Source organism: Urocitellus parryii, chromosome 6 (assembly GCF_045843805.1).
Source record: "Urocitellus parryii isolate mUroPar1 chromosome 6, mUroPar1.hap1, whole genome shotgun sequence".
Taxonomy (NCBI): Eukaryota; Metazoa; Chordata; class Mammalia; order Rodentia; family Sciuridae; genus Urocitellus; species Urocitellus parryii.
The window spans coordinates 96,398,290-96,422,745 of NC_135536.1; the positions used below are offsets into that span (position 1 = coordinate 96,398,290).

Below are 24,456 nucleotides of genomic sequence, written 5' to 3' on the forward strand. Positions count from 1 at the left end.
TCTGGTGAGAACTTGAACCCAAGTAATGCAAGGTAAGCAGATCCTGTGTTTTGGAGTTCCATGTTCCATGCAATTGCGTTACATGATATCTCACCAAATTGATTCCATTTGACCGCAGGTTAAGTTAAAGCAGTGATGTTACTCTTTCCCTCGGGGCATCTTTTCAGGTGAGAGGTCAGCACTTGCACCATTAGCCAGAATATGAGTGTTCCATTAACCAGAGCTTACTGGACTCTGACCTATTTTGGCTGATGTTTTAGATGATTCAGTTAGAAAATCAGAAAACTGTGACCTTACATCTCCCCCAGCTCTGCTTCCCAGCCTGACGGCTTCCTCAGCCTCTCACTTCCCCAAACCTCCCAGATTCTAGTCAGGTACACAGCTCCATTATGAAGGATTAAGCACCAGCATAATATCTTTACTCCTGGGTTTGCACGCATATAAACAAAAGAAAGCTACCACCTGTGAGAGAGAAATACACTCTAAAGACTGGTTTATCTCTTAAAATATCAGAAATCACTGAGCAAAGAGGTGAAGTCTGTAATCTCAATGGCTTGGGAGGCTGGGGCAGGAGGATTGCAAGTTCAAAGCCAGCCTCAGCATTTTATCTCAGCAACTTAGTGAGGCCCTAAGCAACTCAGTGAGACCCTATCTCTAAACAAAGTATTAAAAAGGGCTGGGGATTGGCTCAGTGGTTAAGCACCCCTGGGTTCAATCCCAGTTGCCAAAAAAAAAAAAAAGTCAGAAATCAAATTCAACTAGGTACACACGTTAGCTTTATTTGAAAGCATAAATTTGTTATCAATGCATAGAGAGGATGCTCCATGCTCCAAAATAATGTGGGGATGAAACTGGGAAGTGTCAGCATTTGAAATGGAAGCCAGTAAGAGTAAGTACAGGTATGGAGAAGACTGACCAACTGTAGTGACCCACCCTAAAAGATAACTTCTTAAATGTGTTGTTTATTTATACATCCACTCTACAAGCATTTAGTGAGTGCCTATTAAGAACCAAGAGATACACTCAGCACTACTGTGAAGGACTTCTCCAAGCCTGTCTCCAGGAAGTCAGGTCAGACCTTCAAAGACTGGAAGGGACCCCTAGAAGAAGGGTCAGAGTCCTTTCCATGTGTTTTAACTTTTCTACAATCATTACTTTGTCATTGGTGGGGCTGTATGAAGTCTGTAAAGAGGTAAAAAGAAATTGTTACTTAGCATCACCCAGCACTGTTGGAGGGGTGGTGGGCTTACTGCCACCTAGTCGGCTGGACCGCTATCTTCCAGAGCACACTAAACATCAGGTGGTAGGGAATATGAGATTAATGGTGCATTCCATTAAGATTTTCACTTTCCACTGGGTACAGTGGCACACACCTATAACCTTCGGAGGCTGAGACAGGAGGATTGAGAGTTCAAAGCCAGCCTCAGCAACTTACCAAAGCCCTAAGCAACTCAACAAGATCCTGTCTCTAAATAAAATACAAAAAAAAAAAAAAAAGAAGAAGAAGAAGAAGAAGAAGCGGCTGAAGTTGTGGCTCAGTAATTAAGGGCCCCTAGGTTTAATTCCTGGTACACGCACACACACACAAAAATATCGTCACTTTCCCTTGGCTCAGATTTCATGCATCTATGAAAATAGAAACTCCGTGAAGGCAGAGACTGTGTATCTTGCTCATCATTATATCCTCAGTACCTGGCACATAGTGGGCAATTTATTGCTTGTACATCACACAACCTGTTAAACATGCAGTTCTCTATGTAAGTTTTTCTACTGGGGGAAAGAACTAATTAAACAATCTAATGTTTATAGTACACATAGAGCAATGGTTCTCACATTTAAACACTGATGATCACCTTGGAAAAAAGAAAGAAAATTGCCTTGAAGTCTTATTAAAATATGGAATACTGAATCTCACCTCCCAGAGTTGGAATTGGAATTTGCATTTCTAACAAACTGCCATGTGACGTTGGTGCTATTGGTTGGGGACCACATTTTGGGAACCATTAACACAAAGAAAAGCACCTTAAGTTATAAGTCAGGCATGCTTAGTTGCTGTAACTCAGTTCCTCAGGACTGAATTATCTCCTAATACCTGAGGCTCAGCTCTTAGATCAGAGTGGCTCAAAGTGCAGGCCCCAGGAAAGGCAGAGCATCAGGATGCTTTTTACTCCTAGATATTCACATCAATTAACCACTTATATTTATTTATTACACATTGTGCTTTAGCAAAATCTCAATTGATCCTAAAGAGTAATAGAACAGTGCTTCTCAAACTTGTGCATCAGGCTCACCTGGAGATGCAAACTGCTTTTGACCCACACTCACCCGTTTGACAAGCAAGTTAATCTAAAGCAGTAGTCCCCAAATGATGCTGCATATTAATATCAACATCACCTTTAATCCCAAAGATTAAAACTAAAATCTCATACCAAGTAGACTAAGATTTCTGGGAGTGGGAGCCAGGGACCATTTTTTTAAATACCCCCCAGGTGATTACAGGGTATTTAAAAATTCAGGGATCAGTGATAGAGAACAAGTGGCAACGTGAAGCTTTAAGCTCTTAACAAAGATTCTCTCTTGGACCAAACTCTAGCCAGGCTCCTCTGAGCCTTCTTTTCAATGAGTCCTCAATCTTGGCCTATGGACACTTGAACAAACTCTAACCTAGTGTCTAACAGGCCAAGGTCACATCCTTAAAAGGACCCTAGACTTCCTTTAAGTTCTCACCTAAGAAAATTCAAGCATTCCAAAAAAATTTACTGCTAGTTCCAACTAACATCTGAAGATAAGGCCCATGCCCTGTCTGTGGCAGGATAGGACCCTAACTTTGATAGGACCATTAATAAACCCAGGTGCATTTCATATGAACCAGCCCCATACCTACTTTTTGTAACTATTTTATATTCCCGACTCTACCACGTTCCTACTGGCACCTATCCCTTCTCTCTTTAAAATGTCAATTACCTCTGTACTGTCTCAAGTTGAGTTCAGTTCACACTGGACTCTTTTCCCTATTACAATAGTTTATTGCTGAGTAAAATTGTCCTTGCTACTTTAACTAGTATACAGTTTTATCTTTTATGCTCGTCATATAACCAATTTTAGAGCCACTCCCTATGAATTAATCATAGCAAGCTGCCCATGAGCATAGCTTTTTTTTTTTTAACTATAAGGTCCAGAATAAAGAAAAAATGTACAAGTTCCAAACCTAGAGATGGGACATTTAAGTGTACTAGAGGACTAGAGTTGGTCTGCTGGACAGTGAGCTTCTGATCAAGTACAATCCTGAACTGTTCTGTAGAGTGGAAACAACACGGGCCCCATTGAAAAGAAGAGGACCTAGTTTTGTCCTTTGAAAGCTCTGGGACCAGAAGCCAGGGCTTTCTTATTTATAAACATCATGCCTGACTCAGAATTGATGCTTTTAAATACAAGTTGCCTGACTTCTTCACTACCAATGGCTCCTCCACTGTTTTCCTATAATTAAATTCAGATCTTCAGCATCCTGAAAAGAAAAATCTATGAGGTTGGTTCATGTATGTTCCAGGACATGCCCTGGTTAATTCATTAATGTTTTAGTAGTCAATTAAGTCACACAGGGTTCGCTTTGTTTCAGGGATAAGCACAATTTATTTCTAAATAATATTTCATATCACAAGTTGAAGCACAAAAGACAGAAGCCGTCTGTCAGTATGCAGTCCTCAATTCTTTCTTTCTAATGACCTTCTGGAATCTTCTGGATTATGCTGATATAAACTCTCCATTTATATTCCACCGTGGGCTATGAACCCCTATGAGAACCTGATCAAAAAAATTATGGACTTTCTCCCAAGAAAAATGCACATACACATAAGCACACAAACTCTGCACACAATTTGAAGGGCTCAAAGACTCCCTGAAACACACACATCCTTAGACTGGCTGAAGACCCTGTCTACACCATGGCCTGCAGAGGGCAGCAGGGCAGCTGGAGCCCACATTGAGAGTTGCATTCAGGAAAGCTGGGGACACTGTAGAACTTGATTAGCTTCTTGAAAGCACTTTTCTTCAGGAGCATCATCTCTTCTGGAAACCTGGAGAAGATTCTGACCCTAGAGGAGCCCCCATTCTTCACAGAGCCATCAGTGGGCAGTGGCTTCTGAGCACTCACGGGCACACTATTACAACTGAGGGACCTCACTGTCTTCTTCTTATTCTGCACAGACAAGTAACTGAACAGAAAGGAGGACAGCTTATGCTTGGTGGCATCTGGGGCCTCTTCTAAAAAGCAGTCATCAAGTGGGTCCAGCAAGGTTTCTATGCGGCAGCTGTCTTCCCTTCTCACGGGACTGGCTCCCACACGCTGAGGCTGTTTGATGATCTTCCTGGCCTGGGCTGGGTCATCTCCTGCCTCATTGACAAACTGAAGGGATATTCCACTGGCCATGGCTCTGGAGCCATTGGTTTGAGGGATGACGTTCCTGACCATGCGGCTTGGTTGGGAAGTACAGTGCTGACTCAGGATGAAAGTAGCAGCATCTCGAATGAGCTTCCAGTCTCTCAGGATGTCATCCTTGGTGGTAAATTGGGATGTCACAGTGAAACGGATGATCAGCTTGTCCTGGATAGTGGCGGGGATGAGGAAGAGCTGGCCAGCTTTGGCTATTTCCTTTAACACACTTTCTGTGAGACAATTAGGCCCCTGTTTGAAGGATAAAGAGAAGTCTAGATCACATCCCCTGTAATCAGCTCCAGAAACCCAAGGTTTACATGTCCAAGAGATTCAACAACTCCAGAACCCTGAAGAACATCATTGGAACATGGCATTACCTTCAGACGAAAAACCACCAGGCCAAGGTGCCTCTTGGCAGGAATTTCAAAGAAAGGGTCATTTCTGACTAGAGATTCAAAATATTTAGCCATTTCTGTACCCTGGAATGGTGAATGTAGAGAAAAATGAGGTTATTAATCAGGCACAAACTTTCACATCACGAAACAGTTTAAACCGGTGACACCTTTGAACCATGGAGACCTAAGTGGCTTCTGCTTGCCTCTCTTCTTCATGTGATCTCACTCGTATTGCAAGCTGGAAAATCTCCCCGGGTTCCCTTGGTCCTGTCACATCAGACCCACCTGGAGAATTTGTATCTCAGGGCCCTCTTTCAAGTCAGCCCCAGAAATTAGAATCTATGGGTTTTGTTATTCGAGCAATCTGACCTCCTATTCTGGAGTGAACACTTCTTAAGGGGCCAGGGGAGCAGACAAGGGCCAAAACTCTGTGCTCATAGCCAGGTGCCTCCTTCCACTGCACAGGTTCGCAATGGCCCTGCCTCACCCTAAACCTACATGTTTTCATGCCAACCTCTTCACATCTTGAAACTCAAATGCCCTTTCATCTTCCTTTTTTCATTTTTTCATGTTTTATTGGTGCATTTTGGTTGTACATAACGGTGGTATTTGTTGTCACACATTCATACATGCACACAATATAACAATATAATTTGGCCAATATCATTTCATCCCTTTTTTCTAAATTCCACAAAGAACGTTATTTTATATATCATCCTAACCTACAGAGCAGAAAAACCTTTGTACATGGCTTAACGGTAGTTTCTACTTGGGTGGGATGATGAAAATTTCCTGAGTTGCACAACATTGTAAGTACACTTAATGTCACATTAAATTGTTCCCTTAACAATGCTCAACAAGGTACATTTATGTTGTGCATATTTTATCACCGAAAAAGTTAAAGATTTTGCTATGTGTTCATCTTTCACTGAAGTTTGTGTCATCTTTTAAAATTTCCTATTTTTTTTAGTTTTTGTTTTTACCTAGGATTATTAACAAAATGAAGACAAGACTTCCCTTTTCTTTAATTTTTAAAAATTCCTCCAAGCATCCAGAAGAAAGGCAATAGAATATCTGCTAAGTGGTTCTGTCCGTTGGAACTCACACCTGTTGTTCTATTTTAGAAGACAAGAGATTAGCTTTGTCTTTGACCAAGAGGAAACCCATTACTCTATTTGTAGCAATTTTCAAAACCCCTTTCTCTCTCCATTGTGTGGTCTGTTGTAGTCTTAAACACTACCCCAAGAACTTCTCCTTTGTAAGTTCTGAGGCTCTCTCTCCTAGGGAAAGTACACTTCTAATTGTTTTCTAGCTGTCTCTACTTTTGCATTTCATTTTCTGATTTGATCATGATTCTCCTCTCCAGACCCATTTCTACCACCTGCCAAGCTTGATATCCTTCTGAGTAAATTTTTCCTCAACATAATCAAGCACCATTAAGACAGCTCAGGTGCAGACCTGGAATCAGGCTAAGAACAGGAAGATGATGCTCTGGAGCAAGAAAAGAGACCCAGAAACCATCGTTATTCAACCTCCACAGTTTCTAGGAGGAGTCAAAGGAAAGTGACTTTCCCAGCCGCCAAGGGGCGGAAGGCAGGGCTCCTGGCTGCCTTCTCCCAGCATGCTCTGCTCCTTCCTGCAATGCATGCTGTTGACAATAAGACAGAACAGAGGCCAGGGGAGAGGTGAGAACATCATAGGCAGTGAGTCCACCACCAAAGCCCACCTTTGTGGGCAATGAGATCAGTCAAGGTGCATAAAGCCCAGCTCCTACTGCTTTTTATAAATAAAGTTTTCTGCAACACAGCCAGTCATGCCCATGTGTTGTCTATGGTGGCTTTGTGCTATGACAGAGTCGGGAAGTTACAACAGAGACTGTCTCTGTATGGCCCCCAAAGCCAAAAATAATTATCATCTGGCTTTTCAAAGCAAAAGTTTACCATCCCTATTGGAGGTGATAAGAAATGATGATGGGCTGGGGTTATGGCTCAGAGGTAGAGAACTCACCTCGCACATGCAAGGCCCCGGGTTGGATCCTCAGCATCACATAAAAATAAGTAAATAAAATAAAGTAATTGTGAAAAAAAAAAGAAATGATGATAATGATGACAACTTGTTAGAAAAGGGAGAAAATAAAAAGAGGGGAAGAGGGAGGAGCAGGGAATATGGAGTACCGAACTGCCCTCCGCCAAGAACTACATATGTATACTCTTATTTAATTCTCACAATAAACTTTTGAGAGTGAGATTATCATTTTCCCATTTTATAAACCAGGAAGGCAAACATAGAAAAATTAAGTAATTTTTGGCACAAGGTCACCAAATACTGAAATGGAACTAAAAATCAAACCCAGATCCCATTCTCTAAAGCACAACTATGTAACAAAGAAATACAAAACTTGGCTTTATGTAAAGACAAGAGCTTTGCAAAGGAAGAAATGGCCCAGAACACTGACTAAAGGACTTGTAATTGGGAAGCTTGAAATAAGATCCCAGGATTTTCACTCTTTTTTTTTTAAAGAGAGAGTGAGAGAGAGAGAGAGAATTTTTTTTAATATTTATTTTTTAGTTTTTGGCAGGCTCAACATCTTTGTTTGTATGTGGTGCTGAGGATTGAACCTGGGCCGCACGCATGCCAGGAGAGCAGGCTACCGCTTGAGCCACATCCCCAGCCCCCCAGGCTTTTCACTCTTGAGCAGGGCAAGCATATCTCTGAGCCACACCTAATTAGGGTGACCACCACAAGCATTGTTGTAAGAATCTAATGAAACAGTCTATTTAAAAAAAAAATTAAGACATATGCAAGTAACAATAATTATAATCAATTTTTTAAAAATAAAATTAACTCATACAAAACAACTTTTGTTTTGATTCTAGCCCCTACTATGGTGAGACACTGAGCCTTGGGCTCAGACTCTCATTTGAGTCTGAGTTTGTGACCCTGGGAATGAATACCAAGGAGGTAGAGACCGGAACAAAAGAAATACTCAGGGACTCTCTGGGAGGAAGTGGAGCTTGATCCATTAACAACAGTTGAGAGGAGATGGCAATCCAGGTAAAAGGGACCGGTGAAGGTACCGGTGGCCTGGGCATGGGTTTTTGGATGGCTTCCTATCATGCCCAAGCTGAGGTGGAACTTGACTGATAATCAGGCCCTTGGCAGGCAGGCCCAGGAGTGCGGACTGGTGTGGCAAAATAGATGGGAACTCAGAGGCTGGGGCTGGCAAAAGGCAGAATTTAGGGAAGGCTGACAGCAGCTACACATTGAACATCCAGTCTTAAGTTGTAACCAAAGAATTTTCCTAATTATTTGTGACTTCCACTGCCTCATTCCCCACCCATTACCCTCTGACCTTGAGGATTGAACAAGAGTATGAAATGCCAAAAACCCCTCAGTTTACTGGCGGCAGCTTATAAATTAGTGTCCACTGTTGATTACAAATGTAAAATTACAAACATTAGGACCAGTCATAGTTACTGCCTTGACCTCTTCATTTTGTTTTTTTGTTGTTGTTGTTGTTGAAAGAAGTAGGAATTCCCTAGTAGAAAGGTAGAGAGGTAAAGATTCGCCTAGTGACAAAAAAAAAAAAAAAAAAAAAGAGTGTTTTTGGATTAACCCTGCTACTTTTATCAATAGCTCTGTCTTTCACATAGGCTCTTGAAGAACTTTAGCTGCTGGCTCAAGTTCCTTAAGTCCCACCTCCTCCATGAAGAATATGCCTTTCTCCCTTACCTCTGTGTCCCTTTCTTAGCCCAATAATTTTGTAGTTATTGAATTGAATTGGAATAAATTGTACCAAATATGCCTTCAACAAACAGCTGTTAACACAACCCAGGGAGACATATTACAGACTTGGTGGGTCTGAAGAGCTACTTCAGGCATAACCATAACAACAATTAAACTTTTCAGCCAGGGCGATTCCAAAAAAGATCCTACCTTGGCTATCCACACTGCTCTTTGATTTACTTTCTTTTTCTCTGCAAACCAGGCTCTCAAGCTATCACTCCCCAGTGCTCAGTGACAGCAAAAGCCATGGTGAGACACTCAGCAGAGAAAACAGGCACCAGAGAGCCCTTAGGCTGATATTGTGCTCAGTGCTTCTCCAGTTAACAAAGATCGGGCCACCCTGAATAATCAAATCTCAGGAGCCCCTGTGTAGTCCCAGACACCTGAGCCAGACACCAATGGCCCCCTGGGTATGTCAGTAAAGCAGAGCAGAGCCTTCCTCCCCAGGAGAAAACACAGCAAGATGGGTTCGGTACCACAGCGTGCATGCTACATACATGTCTGACATGTGCTTGAAGATTCTTCACCCCGAAGGACCGAATCACAAACCAGAGTTTAATAGAGCGAAACCGCCGGCTCAAAGGGATCTGCCAGTGCTAGAATTAAAAGAACACAGTGCTCACAGTTAGAGACAAGGGTGTCTGTTCCCTTGGACACTCTTGGGCATTATCTGTTGCTTGCCCAGCCCTCAGGGATGGACACTGTCACCATGACTCCTGAAGCTGTTGCTAAGCAGCAAGCCAAAGCAAGTTATCCAAAGGGTACTCCACTGATAATGGTGGCCAATAATTCCTTGTCCAGCCTCAGGACAAGTGAAAACTCAGGCCATAACCTTGAACTAATGAGAAGGGTACTTTTCTTTTAATGCTGTTTTAAATATCTCATCCCAGTCCAGAAACTCAAGATAGAGGAGATATATATATATTTTTTTTCTGTAAAAGAACTTGTTCCATGAATAAGGTGTTCTATTTCTGTTCCAACTAATTAGATAACAATTAAAAGTGGGGTAGTTAAGAGCTCAGATACTGGCGCCTGGCAGATCTGGGTGTCTCCTCCAGCTTAGCCACTGACAAATTGTGTGAGCCTGGGCGGAGCCACTTCACTGCTCATCCATGAAACAGAATGGACAGAAGTTTCCAGGAAAGTGGTACAAGGAAAACAGAGGGCAAAAGCTCAGCGGAAATTGTCAGTGAGGATTGTTATTAGATAATAAACTATGTGAGTTGCCAACTCACAGCAGTATTTCTATCTAGAACCAAGATATTACTTATTTAATCTCATTGCCCTATCCTGACTTGTGAGATTCCTGTGACCTCAGGGGTATCGCTCAAGCATTCAGATTTCAAATGGGCATCCATCCAAATCTCTGTTTCTGTTAGACTGAAATTGACCCTTTGTTCTGGTGATGGAATTCAACAGGGCTTAAAGTTCAAAGTTGCAGTTACCATAGGTCTGACATCTTCCAAAACAATTTCTCAGATCTGAAAACAAAGTTAAGGGTTTGGAAAGTCCTTATTTATTCTAACGTGTAGTGGGGTTTTCAATAACCTATCCCTCCACTGTCAGAAAGCTTCCACCACAATTTTTAATTTGTTAAAAAATAAATATTTTGGGCTGGGGCTGGGGCTCAGTGGCAGACTCACACATGTGAGGCACTGGGTTCGATCCTCAGAACCACATAAAAATAAATAAACAAAATAAAGATATTTTTTAAATGAAAAAAATAAAAAATAAATATTTGTCCTGTCAAATATTTATCTGCCCATCCATGGAATTGCCAAATCCTCACAAATGTCCTCATCTTCAACCTTCAACCCAGTTTCCTCGGTTAGGCACTGTGGGGACATTACTCCTGTGTCAATGGACTATATTTCTCCTGCATTAAAATATTAAATTTTGATTTCCAAACAAAACTCTCATCACGTGGAGAAGCAGCTTGAGGACCTCCATTAGCCAGCAGAGGGCATGAAAGCTTGGATACAAGACGAAATTTCTGTAGCAGGGAATGCGTCTACTCCACCTCTTGTCCAAAGGACGGACACTCAAGGAGAATAAATAATGAATGCTAAGCTAAGACTTGTCTCTGAAAACATTCTGGTTTCCAGGTGGTTATGGCCAATGGAATACTTTATTTCATCAGCAAATTAACAGGGAAAGGCAGAGACGATTTTAATTATTTTGACTTCTTCATAATCATCTTTATTCCCAGTTGTTGTTCTTTTGTCACTCTTCCAAAACCAATTCATACTGGCTCAGAAGGGTGGCTTGACCCAAGAATTTCTGTCAGCTCAAGACATCTGAATTTACAAAGGCTGACCTTCCCCAGCCTCCTCTGTGTCCTTTCAAGGTTTTGTCAGTCTCCACTGCCAAGGGCAAGACAATGCCCCATCCACTGGTGCTCACTGTGCTATTGGAGGGAAAGGAAATGAAGAGGAGGGGAGTTTTGCTGACGTCAGAGACACTGATTTTAGGTGATTCCAAGGTCCCAGGAATGCACCACTATTTCTGGCTCATCTCAGAGCAGGGATGAGCTTCTATTGAAAACCGCAGGCACCTGGCTGCAAAAGAGCTTGGGGTCTGGATCAGAGCCCCTGTGAGACCCCCAGGATCACAACAAAGATAGCAGCTTCAGTGTTCTCAGAGTTTCTTCATAGTCTTAAAAATTAAATACACAGGATTCCAGATGGAGGAAGAACAAGTATAAAGTAATGCTTTTTGGATGTAGAAGGTAAAATATTAAGGTTACCATGGACCAGCACGTGGAAAAGTTTAATTTAGATTTTTCTAAGCTATCTGGAAAAGAGAGAGTACTGTAAAAATCTCCAAACTGGTGGGAATGAACCATAGGAAGATCTTGAGATACTCTGATAAATGAACAACAATAACAAAAAGCTAACATGAAATTCAAAACGGACAAAGGCAAAGATAATGTTCTTAGGTTATGATGTTCTTAGGTTAAAATCCACTTTTAGGAGAATGGGTATTGTTTTGTGCTCAGGAACTAAACTTAGCCGTAAAAATAACTGTGTGGAATTTTTAATTTTTTTAATTTGAATTTTTCTGAAAACCCACCAAAAAAGGGAAGTGGAGATGTCCTATCTTTATTCACCTCTAGAGGGTCTTCTTCCACCACTGCAAGTTTACTGCCTGCAATTCCAATCAAAAACCTTCACAGATCTCAAGCAAGCATGAACTGGTCTAGGAGAGAACAACCGTATAATCAAGTGATGATAGAGCTCATGTGCCTGAGGCCACCCAAGTTAGTGAGTGGAGAAGCCATGGTTCAAACACAGGTAATTTGGCTTTAACATCTACAAGCTTAACCACTTTGTTGTAGCCAATATCTGCAGCTCAAAAGAGATTTTAGGAGTATTGTGACTACTGTTTATTGCGCATTTGCCACAGGTATTGTGCTAAGCAATCTATATGTAGATTACCACTTAAGCCTAACGATACCCTATGACAGTGGTAACACTGTTGCCATGTCATAGATGAGAAATACAGAGCTCAGAGAGGTCCAATAGGTTTCCTGAAGGGCCACTGCTGTTATGGAATTCCAAACTAAGATCCCTGCATTCTGCTTCACAGCCTCCCGTTAGCTATGCAATATATAATGTGTATTGTTTACATCCCTGAATGTGAGTTTGGGAGAGTGGGGATGCAGGCAGTTGAGAATGCCAAAAAATGCCTGGAGACATCCAGAACCTCACAAAGGGCACCCGTTTCTCGCCATATCACAGTGCTCCCCACAGTGCCTCTGTCAGGCACAATGACTAAAAGCAATGTAAGCAAGGACCCTCTTCCCCACCCAGGGAAATGCTCCAGCCCTCCCTGCTAGGTAGTGAGTGAAAAACATATTATCCAAGATGGAGAAGAAGGATTGACCCACCTGTAGTAGGGAGAATATTTCTAGGAATAAAAAAAAAAAAAAGCCACAGATATTCAGGAAATGTGCATTCTGCCTCAAAATTTGCTCTTCTTTTCTAAGGTTTTTAATCGTTTTCAGGGTTACATTCAATATACTCATGCACAAGTTGAAATCAAAGGAACACAGTGTCAGTATTATGGGATGAGCTCAAAGTGTCCTGCCTCCTGAAGGAAGCCAACGTGCAGGAGGACTTTAGGGGTCAGAGGCAGCCAGTTCCCACCTCAGAGGTCACAAGCTGCCCTCCCTCTCCTGGGTACTCACCATGAAGTCAGTGGCAGCACCAGAGTTGGCATGCCTGAGGTAGATGGGGTTCACACTGAAGGTCTGCTGCAGCTTGTACTTGTCCTTGACCCTGGGGGTTTCCAAATGGGTCTAAGTGTCAGAGTTCTCTCCAAAGGAAACAAGGCTCTCCCATGTGCTCAGAGCTTGGCTGACAACACTCACCAGAACCCAGTACAGTCAAAGTGCACCATCATCCACTTGGAAGGATTGAAGGTAAAAGAGTCAGCATACTCAATGCCTTTCAGAAATCCCCGGAACTCAGGACACAGGAAGGCAGTGCCTGCATAAGCAGCATCGATGTGAAGCCACAGTCCCTCACTGGCACCTGAGGAAGTAAATGTGACCTGCTAGAGGGGAGGCATGAAGTAGGGAGTCGAAAGACATCTCTCACTTCACTCAGCTGGGTGGTAGGCAAAGGGAATAGCTGGGAAAGGATGATGTGCTTGGCTAAATGAGCCATCGAAGTGCATGCAGATGGAAGGATGGGGTGTCAGTGTGAGGGAGAGGGGCTGAAAGAGGTGTCACTGCCTCCTAATGGGAAAGTCTACTAAAACCTCAACCTGACCTTTTTCTCACATTGGACAGAGGACCAACACTCCCTTGGCTTCAATCTAGAATATCCTAGAACAACCAACTTCCCACTGTCCCAGAAAGCAATGTTAATGCATCTAATACAAAGGCTAGAGAGATGGCTCTCTTTCTTAGTGGGTATCTCTGTTGTGAATTAAACAATTATATTTGGGTTTCTTCTCTGCCTTTATCTCTCCCATGGTTTTCCCTGCCCTACTCTTTTCTTTTTCTGAAGCAGAATAGAAAATATCTCCCTGTACCTCATTCGCCCTGTTTTTTAGATACAGCCTGCTTTAGGTAGATTTCAACATACAAGTGAGAGGATGAGAAAACCTGAGATTCTCAGTTATAGTTTGGAACTTGAAAGACCCCAAAGGTCCATGTGTTAAAGCTCCACAGAGTGGCCCTCTTAGGAGGTAGTGAGACTTTTAAGAGGTGGGGCCTTATGGAGGTCTTTAGGTCATTGGGGGTGTGCCCTGGACAAGGATTTTGGAACCTGTTCTCCCACTCTATCCCTTTGTGGCTTGTGATGGGATAAGTGGTTTTTCTCCACCGTATGCTCCCACCATGATATGCTGCTTTAAAACAGGCTCAAAAGGGACAAAGCCAGCCAGTCATGGACTGGAACCTTCAAAATTGTGAGCCAAAATAAATCTATTTTCTTCATAAGTGAATTACCTCAGATATTAGTTATATTGATGGAATGCTGACTAACACACTTTCCAGCCATTGTCTCCCAGGAGAAGATGCAGCTTGATGGGGCAGCTCTAACCCTTGTCTCACCACAGTGAGCTGGGCTGCCTGGGAGAATCACCTTTGGTAATTCTTCCCATGTCCTCAAATTGACCAAAGAGGCAGGGAGAATAAGTCCATACAGTTGGTTTCAGGAAATATTTCTTACTCTAGAAAATATTTTTAAATGTATTCCTTGTCTTCTTTACCACATGGGGCATATACTTACAGATGGGGCCCAGCTCTGACAGGCAGTCAAATGCACAGACCCCAGTGGTCCCTAGTGTTGCACAGACCTGGAAAGAAATAAAAGTCAGTTAACTGGGTAGGGTGGGTCTGAACAAAGATTTCACAACAGACATTACCTACCATATGCATCCCACTAGAACAAATGTGTATTTCACATTGTGTTTTAGCACAAACTAAGAAATATATTTTATATAGCAATTAGTCCACATATACATGTGTATTTGAAATAAAATTTCAAAAAAACAGTTCATACTCCGGCTGTCTAAATGCGTTTGGATGTTTTCTATTTATTTTTAATGCTAGTCACAACAAATTTCATTTCATCACATACCAATGAATAGCAATCATAACTTGTAAAACAGTGTATTTGAAGACTCTTCTGCTTTGGTTTGCAGCATGTTACTTACCTGAATTCCGCCCAAATTCCTTGCTCACATCCATGTTCTACCATTCTAATCTTAAGGATACATTCTGACTTACAAAGACAGGCACCAAGCCCCGCTGCTTGTCTTCCTCAATGGCTTTCTGAAGAACTTCCCCTCGGAGTGAGAAGTTGTCATCCACAGGTAGAAACTTCATCTTCACCAGGGAAATCAAACCAGCCTTCTCCACTGAGGAGTGAGCCTGGAAGGACCATGGAAACATGTTAGTAAAGAGTCTTCCTGGAATCAAGTTCAAATGATCGAAGTTTGGCTCCCCCTAGAGATCCTGGAGAAAACCTCTGGGCCTGAGCTACCCTGAAGCCCAAGGTGCTCATGTCTAGAAGAAAACTACTTACAGACTAAGACCCTGGAAGCCAACCACCAACCTGAAGTTTGTCCTGTGTCAGGTAACTCACCTGGTCAGAGGCATAGGCGATGAGACGGGCATTCAGAAAGGACTCGTCGGCATCAGGCTCAGATGTTTTCATTTCTAGGATTTTGTTCTTCCTTGCAGCCAGTAGGGCGATCAAGGTAGATTCACTGACGGTGCTCTGTAGTGGAAGAATTACCAATGGCAGCCTCTTTCTATGTCCTCTTGATAAATTTTCCAAATTAAGTAATTTCCTCTGTTTATGTGTTTAATAGCTATTAGTAAGGAAGTACATAACTCCTCCCTAAGAGGGCCCTCCTTCCCCCCAACCCCTATTTTGCATTCTGAAAGCAAATTTATATCTAATACCAACATCTCTATTAGAGAGACCAAAAAGAGAATGTTCCAGAAATCAAAAAGAGAAAGTTCAATTTTTCTCCCTGTGTAAAACTTATTTAGTACTCTTTTGGGCTGGGGACCCACTCAGTGGTAGAGCCAATGCTTAATATGTTAAAGGCCCCTGGGTTTGATCCCCAGAATGAGAAGGAGAGAAAAAAAAAGGAAAGAAAAGAATGAAAGAGAAAACTCTCAAAGCATTAAGTATGGAGATGGAGGTTGATTCCACAGGGATATTCCAGAGAGAGGGTCCTGGCTTATGTGAGAAGCTGGCAACTCTGACCCTGCTTTTGTTGTCAATGACTGTTGTGACCTTGGGCTAATATTGTCCCTCTGTAAGATTCTTTTTTTCATCTGTAAAATTAAGAGTATCCGTTTAATTGCCTTCTGGGATGGGAAGGACCAGACAATATCCCTCTGGGCATGATTATAGGAATACCGATGGCCAGGTAGGCAGCTTCTCAGGATTCTATGATTCCTGATCATTCATTCACATAGTCCATGGTATCTTTGCTCCTTGACCTATAGCTGATAGAATCCTGTTAAAGAGCTTTGCAGACACTGTTATGGCCAGAGAGTGAAAGTTTCATCAAAAAACAGTTCATACTCTGGCTGTATAAATCTCTCGTGGACCAGATCCCACGAAAGATTCAGTGGCTGAAAATTACTCCATAACAAGGAAGCCAACTTAATACTAATACCACCTCCCATCTGTATCCCAATTCACAGTTTATGAAACACTTCCTGTTATCCTCCTTGATCCTCACAACACCTCTCTGAGATAATTATGATACTTATCCGACTATTGATAAGGATAGTGATGCTCAGATCAGTTATCTCAAGTTCACATGGCTAATGCACACAGGAGAGAGCATGGTTTGAATGTGAACAGGCATGGATTTGAATCCTCATTTTCCCACTTACCATCTGTGTGGCCTATTTGAGCTCTCTGAGCTGCAGAGCTCTTATCTCAAAAGTTGGAAATGACACTATATACCTACAGGGTTCCTCAGATGATTAGATGTAAGATCATGTAAGTAGACATCGTGCACATTCTCCCAGATATAATATATGAAGTTTCAAGTATTTGCTAACAACCCAGCAGGTCCACAACCTGCAGCTGTTTTTCTTTCTTGTAAGGTTACAAATTTAATCTTGCTGCAAGGTTGGAGTAAGAGAAGCAATAACTCAGCTGGCAAATGGAGCCAGTGAACTTGCCAGTTCTCTCACTCAGTACATTATGGCTATTTGTATCTAATAGGAGAATTTATTTAATCACCACGCCAACTCTTTAGGAAAATATTATTATCTCTAGATTATAAAACCAGGAAAATTACAATAGAATTTGAGAATTTGGGGATTCTCAGAGGTCTCAGAACAAAGACCTCTTGAATGCCAAGGGTTCATAGATGCAGATGGACCTAGCCATGTGCATGGTGCATGGGAGGCACCCAGAAAGCTCCACTCTGGGCGGAAAAAAAAAAAAGTATTTGAAGAACTATCCATTTGACACATATCCCAAAACAGGATCCAAGGGCAAGGTTCCTCACTCCATGTTGTTAATTTCCCCTCCCAGAGATTTCCCCAACCTGAGGTGGGAGTAGGCTCTCCTTGACTTCTCTCTTCCTCTCTTATCACAAGGTGTAAAATGGGACAACAGAGAGGAACTGTCCGATTATACACTAAGAAATTTGAATTAAGAAATAATGGAAGTGTAGTAATCTGTGCTGCCTTTTTAGTCTCTTTCAAAGAAAAGAGAGAGAAAGTGGTGAAGGTGGGAACAGCAGGTAAATGAAATGGAAGGTGAGGTGGCCCTAGTGGTGGCTGCTGTGGCTGAAGATGTTGTCAGTCAAGGAAGTGATGTTGGTAATGATGATGGTGGTTAGGGTAGCCCTGGGAAACTCTGAAGAATAAGAAAATTGCTGGGGAAGGGCTGGCTTTTCTTTGACTACTTAGCCCCTGTGCTAGGTAGATATTGTCAACGCGCACACCTGCAAGACGCCTCCCCCCTGGCTGCCGGGATGGTGATGTAGGAAGTGCTCAGGGAGTCCCAGCATTTTCGCCAGCCAGTCCATGACGTTCATCTCCAGCTCTGTGCATGCAGGGCTGGAAGCCTGAAAAAGGGAAAGAAATTTCATCTGCACAGACCCAAGGCACTGAGACGCCCCCACCAGCCCCAGAGCCACTTCTCTCTGCCTATATCAACGGGAGCCTCCCTAGAGAAGGAGGCAGCGTCAGGTCCAGTACCTGCCCTCATCCCACCCTCTGCCAAACCAAAAGGGAAAAGAATATGGGGCTTTGGATTCATGTTGTCCTCAATGACAGATTCTCCAGGGCTCTATGAAGAAATTTCTAGAAATTATTCGTTTGGATTTGGTTCCCTAAGTCCCTCAAAATACCCAAGAAGTACTCCAAAGTCAAAGGCAACGTGTTCTGACTAAGAAAGTATAGTATTCTCTCCTGGAAAATATAGTGATATCCTGTGCCTTATAGGTTTAAAATATAGTTTTTTAGGAGGATTTTGGCACAATGTAAAGCTAAGTAGTGATAGGTGCAGTGGTGCATGCTTGTAATCTTGACCACTCAGGTTAAGGAAGAAGGGTCTCAAGTTTGAGGCCAGCCTCAGTAACTCAGCAAGGATCTGAACAACTTAGTGAGATCCTGATCCTGTCTCAAAATTAGAAAAAAATAAAATAAAAAGGGCTGGGATATAGCTCAGTGGTAGCTCATTAGTACCAAAATAAATAAATTAAATTAAATTTAAAAAATAAAGCTGAGTAGTGCTGAAGGGATTATTAAGGGAAGTCTGAAGACATATCACTAACTCCTTAAAGACATGAGCTTGGGGGAAGTTGTGACCCAACTGGCGTCAAAGTGCTTAAAGGTCACAAACTGTAACAAGAACCAGATCTCAGCTGAAATCTCATCTGTGTCTCTATACTCTGTGTGATCCTGGGGAGATAAGTTACTTAAGCCTCAATTTCCTCATCTACAAAATGGGCCAGTACTTGTGATTCTGTGGGATTGAAGGATTAGAAGAGATAATTCATATACAGATTAAACTTAAAGAATATTGCCATTATTCATGTTTTTACATGGCACTCCATTTTTAATATTTATCTTTGACTCCTCTTCAGAGGCCTATACAAAATATCTGCCCTAGGATGCTACCCACCTCCTAAAAGGTCCCCAGGTGCCAGTAGTTACCCGCCACTGCTACTCACCCAGGTGAATCCTAAGCAGTTGATGGCATCGGCCAGCATGTCTCCCAGCAGAGATGGCCAAGAGGTAAGGGCTGGGTAGTAGGCATGCATGTGGGGGCTCTGCCAATGTACCACCTAGAGGCAGAATATGCACACAGTTGGCATCAGGAGGCATTTCTAGGAGGCTTTCTTCCTCCAGAGACCCTCCCTGGAAAGGGGAAACAACTCTAGAGATGGGAGAATACTTTTAAGATAGGTGATACAACTCAACATTGGTATTCATTCATTGGTATTCTTTAATCACCCACATGCCTCATATTCTAAGCTAGGCCATCAGTGGAGCCTTGGCACATACCAGAAAGAAGTATGCAAAATAAAATTGTCTATATTAATTAAGTTGTGGGATTCTGGGTAGTGTTCACATTGATCTCCAATGTTTATCCCCCCCCCACGCCCATTGCTCCTGCCCAGTAATACAAAGAAATTCTAAAAGAGCAAATTGCTTGTCTCATCTAATTTCCTGCAAAAACTTGTTTTATGGAGCATTGAGCTCTCTGGGCAGGCAGTTCCTACAAGGGGGGGGGGGGTGGTCAGTGTGAGTAGATTCAAGGCTGTCCTTAGCTTTCCAAGAGGGAAGTCAGGAGAGAAGACAGGGAGGAGGTGCCAGCCAAAGGGTAGGGAAGGCTAACCTCCAGGCTAACTCCTCCGCCCACAATAGGAAACAGATATAAGAAGGAGCTGGCCGGATGTGGAGGGCCCCTGCCCCAACATCCCTGATGGTTCATCTGCCTCATTAATTATCTAATCTCTCCTCATCTCACTGCTCTGTAAGCATACTCAGTTCATTTCTGCATTTGCATCTTTGAGCAAGGCTGTTTCCCTTGAAGGGAAAGCATGTCCATGAAGATGTGGCCCTTCCAGACCTGCTAATTCTTAGAAAGTTATTCTTCAGTTCCTCCGCATGCCCTTCCGGACCTCCCACAGCAGCCTTTGATCCCTTCCTCCAGCCCATGAACCTCTATAATTCTAGATGTTTCCCCTGCCAATAATTTATTAGATAACATCTCAGAGTGTCATTCTGTTGTTTAATGTGTGTGAATTTTTATAATCCTCCAGGAGTGAAGACTGTGTCCTAGACAGTGTGTGGAGTAAAAGGATAAGATTTAAGTACAAGGACATAGTTTCTGGTTCTACTACTGCCCCTAACCAGCTCCTTGTAGACTTACTGTGAACTAATGAATTTAGGCTCCAAGGTCCTGTGTTTGACATCTCCCCCCCGACCCGCCGCCCACTAATGTACCTCTTTTGAGATACATTTTTAACTTTTTTCTTAAAGGTGTTCTCAGAATGTGTGCACACTTCAGTTCCCATACAACCAGGACCTTCTCTTGTACCTCCCTTAACATCAGTTTCTCGTTATAAGGGATGACCCTTAGGGACAGATGGCAGCACCAAGGCAAGAACCCCCAAGTTGCCTGGCTCCAGAGCCCAAACACCTAAGCAGAATGGTGTCCTGCTTCTTCCATGGGCTGTTCTCTCTTCCCCTATCTAAAAGTAAATGAAGGTTTTCAAATCAGGGTTGGAATTAAATTAGAAAGGAAGTTTTTCTTCTCTTAATATTAAGGAGGTGACAGGAAGGGAAAAAAAATCCAATTTTCAATGAGGTGCTGACCCAAATGAGAAAGCAAAGGGCCAACTGCTCTCAGGCCAATTCTCAGAGGATAGTGTAACCTAGAAGATAAGATCAAAGATTGGACCCTCATTATCGCTGTGCTTAGTGACAGTATTTTGGAAACCCCAGAGAAGGGTTCCCACCTCCTAGGCCTATCAAGAGGTAATTATCTGTCCTTACAAGATAAATGAGATGAGATAAACCAGAAGAGTCCTTATCAAAACAGACAGACCCCCTGTCCAGAAATGAGCCTCCTTGGCCACACCTCCCCCCAACTGCTGGGATTTCTTTCCATCAAATGAATCAGCTCATTTCTGGCTCTGCTAACGGTTGCTTTTTCTCTCCCTCAGATTACAGTTAGTGCCTCAGCCGATTGCATTTTACAAAATGGAACCTGTGAGATAATCTTATCAGGGAGCTAGCCTTTGTGGTAAAGATTTACTGATATTGACATTTTCAAAAGAGGCTTGTAAAATAGACAATAGTAAAAGAGAGGTGAGTATTTGTCATTCTGCAAATTTGCTCTTGTTTTCTGAGTTTGAACATTTTCACCTTTCTGCCTTCAAGCACATTTCTGGAATCTCCAGGCATCTCTGGAGATTCATCATCTGGGGATGATGGAGATGATTCTCAAGTCAGTGTTGGGAAGAGCTTCTAGACACACACACAGGTCAGGACACAATGACCCAAGCAGGGGGAGTGAGCCAAAAGCCTAGGTGTTAGGGGAATTACTGGGGTATGGTGCTGGGGCCAGGTACAGCCTCTCCTTGCTCAGGAGGCATCAACACAGTATAGGATAAAGAGCAGAGCCTTTGGTGTAAAACTGGCCTAGTGTGAACTCCTACATCTATCCAGTACAAATTCTATGACTTTGGGCAAGACAGTTAATTCCTGAGAGCCTGCATTTCCTCACCTGTCAAACGGAATCACTGTGAGGATTAAACTAGCTGGCATATAGCACAGCTGGTACAGTGCAAGGACACCTGGGGCAAGTTCTTCACCCTGGTGGCCAGGGATGTAGTGGTTGCTACCCAGAACATCAGCCAACTCCCACCTCTTCTCTGGCCTCACCAGCAACATCCCAGGCTGCTTCCTCCATCACTGAGTATCAATGATTCTTGGAAAACTCATTCACCAACAGCTCAATCACCAGACCTCCCTGGTAAGAAGGACATGGTACCCACTCTACAGTGGAAAGAGGGGCTGAGAGGAGCCCTCAGCTACCTGGGTCTCCATCCTGACAGCCAGGATGCCTTCAGTGGATCATATTCCCCACTTTCTTCCTTTACTTTGGCATGAACTCAGATACTAGGTAGAAGAGTCCCTGGCTCTGCCTATCAGGGCCCAGGGACTGTTTCCAGCCTTCTGTCTTCTGCCTTGCTATCTATATTTCTTCTTTCCCTTCAAATGAAATTTTTATTTCTCATACCATTCCTTTAAATGCCCATTCCTTAGTTGGACTATGCCCTGAAATACAGTCATTATTGTCCCTGGCTACACACTCAACACTATAGGCCATCCCTGGTGTCAGAAACCTACCCCCAGTCAAAGTCCTGGCCCTTCGAGACCCTCATTGCTATACAAAATTACATATAAGAGGTTGTGAGGGGAATGGGATAATAAACAAGGAGATAAATTTAAAAAATTTAAAAAAGTCCTGGCCCTTCACCTGCCCAGAAGATGGAGGTGGATATTGGTGGAAGTAACAGAAGGATGCATTCTCATCCCAGACTGACCAAAGGCTGGCCTTTCTTCAGGCCACCCTCCACCCCCCGTATGCCCCCAAAATCCAGAGTCACCCGTGTGGTCACTACATCTCACCCCTGGCATGATAAGTCGCTCAATGTCCCCAAAAATGCTGTCCCAGTTGTCAGGTTCCTCAGGCGCACTCTCAGGCAGCTGGGCTCGAAGGTAGCCAGGCTGCACATCTGGGGTCACCCGCCTCTCCCGCACAGTGCTCAGGTACTGGCAGATGTAATCCACCATCTCTCTCCCTAGAAGAAAGCAGAGAAACCAGGGTCGTGATGCATGACTGTAGTCCCATCGGCCTGGGAGGCTGAGGCAGGAGGATAGCAAGTTCAAAGGCAACCTCAGCAACTTAGCAAGGCCCTAAGCAACACAGCAAGACTCTGTCTCTCAATAAAATACTTTTAAAAGGGCTGGGGATGTGGCTCAGTGGTTAAGTGTCTGTTGGGTTCAATTCTTGATACCAAAAAAAAAAAATGTTATACACACATGTATATACACAGTTTTTCTCCCTTTCTGTGTGTGTTTATGATTCTCTCAATATCCATAAACCTTTCTTAATACAATGTAGACTCCTTTTACCCCTGCATAATAAAGGTTTTGTTTTGTTTTAAATGGAGGAGACAGTACCCCATTTCTTCCCTCTGCATCAGCTCATGAAGTTCTTACAAAGAGAATGAGCCCCAGAAAACACTGAGGAATCAAAAGATTTCAGCACTTTTCTTTCTACTCTCCTGCAACCCTCTCAAAGCCCAGGGGCTCTGATGACTTCTGCAGTGTCCCACCAGAGGTCAAGAGCTCTGGACCTACCTTCCCCTTGTCAGGCACAGTATAAATGAACTTTTGTTCCCATCACAGGATAAAGTCCACAGCAACCTGCTCTGAGCTAAATATGCCTTGGCAAAGCAACCAAATAAGCTAATGCACACTGAAAAGTGTGCATATTGATGGACACTTAGTCAATTATCTCCTGGGGGACAGGGAAAGCTGGATTTTAATATGAGACCATAGTGTATAACAAAGGAATCTGAGGCAATGCAACCCAGTAGTAGAGATAAGAATATAAAAAATTACAGTAATAAAGATATGCAAAATTCTCTCAAAAGCAATTACTCACTTCCCCTCTAAGAAAAGCCAGGCCTGGAAACAGGGTAATAATTTGGTTTTGCTCTTCACATGACGTTTGATACATGGTGGGCATATACTAAATACTTAGGGAATGAAGGACTAAATGAAAGAACAGTGTACATGTGTTCACACATAGAGAAATGAATATTAAGAGACAAAATTTTGCAGTGACTATAAAATACTGAAATATTAGGGAACGATAGCCCTGCATCTAAATGACTTTCAGAAGATAAATAACCCCTTTTTCCCTCTATTTTGTGGAAAAGTTGAAAGGAAAAAAAAGTCAAAGTTAATATGGATATCCATGAGAGTGGGTAGATGAGAGGGAGAATGAGAGAGAGGTTTTCATCCCTGATCTCGTATTCCTTTTCAGAGAAATTGTTGCTGAAGCCAAGCCTCAAAAAACAATGCTAATGCTCCAGTCAAATGATACTACAAAACCTAGGGCCACTCACCAGCAGCTGCCCCTACAGAAGTGACAATGGGGAAGAGGACCAGGGATACCCATCACTCACCTCTCTCTCTGTACTCCTCAGGCTCCATCATATTCCTCAGGCTCAGGCTCCTTCTCACAGGGGAAAACACAGGAGATGGACAGCAACGTGAAGGAGGGAAGCAGCCCAGCTTCCTGCTTGCTGGTCCCGCACACTCCCTGGCAGCCAGAGTAGGAGCCTTATTTAAAGGGTTCTCCTTTCTTCCTCTTTAGCTCCGCCCCCCAAAGTCCTTTCCTCTAGGCTTAATTAATTTCACCCCTTCTTTTGGATAAAAGGCACTTCTCAATTAAACAGGGCACTTAACAACCCAAGCCTGCAGGCAGCATCCAGGTAGATGTGGAAAAAGAGCCCTCAGTTCCTTCTGGCCCTGGATTCAGACAATAGAGCCCAGCCTCAGGCAAAGCTCCCAGCTCAGTAGCCCAGAACAAGGCCAAGGGTATGCAGAATAAGTAGCATGAATGACAAGCATCATTCCTGCCCCTGCTTCCTAATCAGCAGCAGCGGGGGAGCAACAGCCCTCATGGGGAAGCTACCCGACTGGCCACGCTGTGCTCAGGAACAGGATTTTTTTTTTTAACTATACAATACTTGTTATAGACAGAAGAGAAAAAAAAAAAAAAACAGAGATGCGTGCACGCACACACAAACACA

The 24,456-nt window shown here is 43.0% G+C and overlaps 1 protein-coding gene across 2 annotated transcripts; it reads right to left on the minus strand.

Moving 5' to 3' along the window:
- Positions 1 to 3,732: 3,732 nt before the first annotated feature.
- Positions 3,733 to 23,857, minus strand: Hdc (histidine decarboxylase). 2 transcript variants are annotated; one of them, XM_026392665.2, is made up of 12 exons: positions 23,827 to 23,857; positions 22,259 to 22,431; positions 18,787 to 18,900; positions 17,554 to 17,676; positions 15,213 to 15,347; positions 14,855 to 14,998; positions 14,355 to 14,421; positions 12,986 to 13,148; positions 12,803 to 12,893; positions 9,111 to 9,209; positions 4,810 to 4,911; positions 3,733 to 4,681 (listed from the first exon to the last, which is right to left on the minus strand). In XM_026392665.2, exons 1-12 carry the CDS (start codon positions 23,855 to 23,857, stop codon positions 3,935 to 3,937), a joined length of 1,989 nt encoding a protein of 662 aa, XP_026248450.2. In that variant the 3' UTR covers positions 3,733 to 3,934. The 2 variants fall into 2 exon arrangements, with proteins under 2 accessions (XP_026248450.2, XP_026248460.2); XM_026392675.2 differs by lacking the exon at positions 9,111 to 9,209.
- Between the last annotated feature and the right edge of the window lie 599 nt (positions 23,858 to 24,456).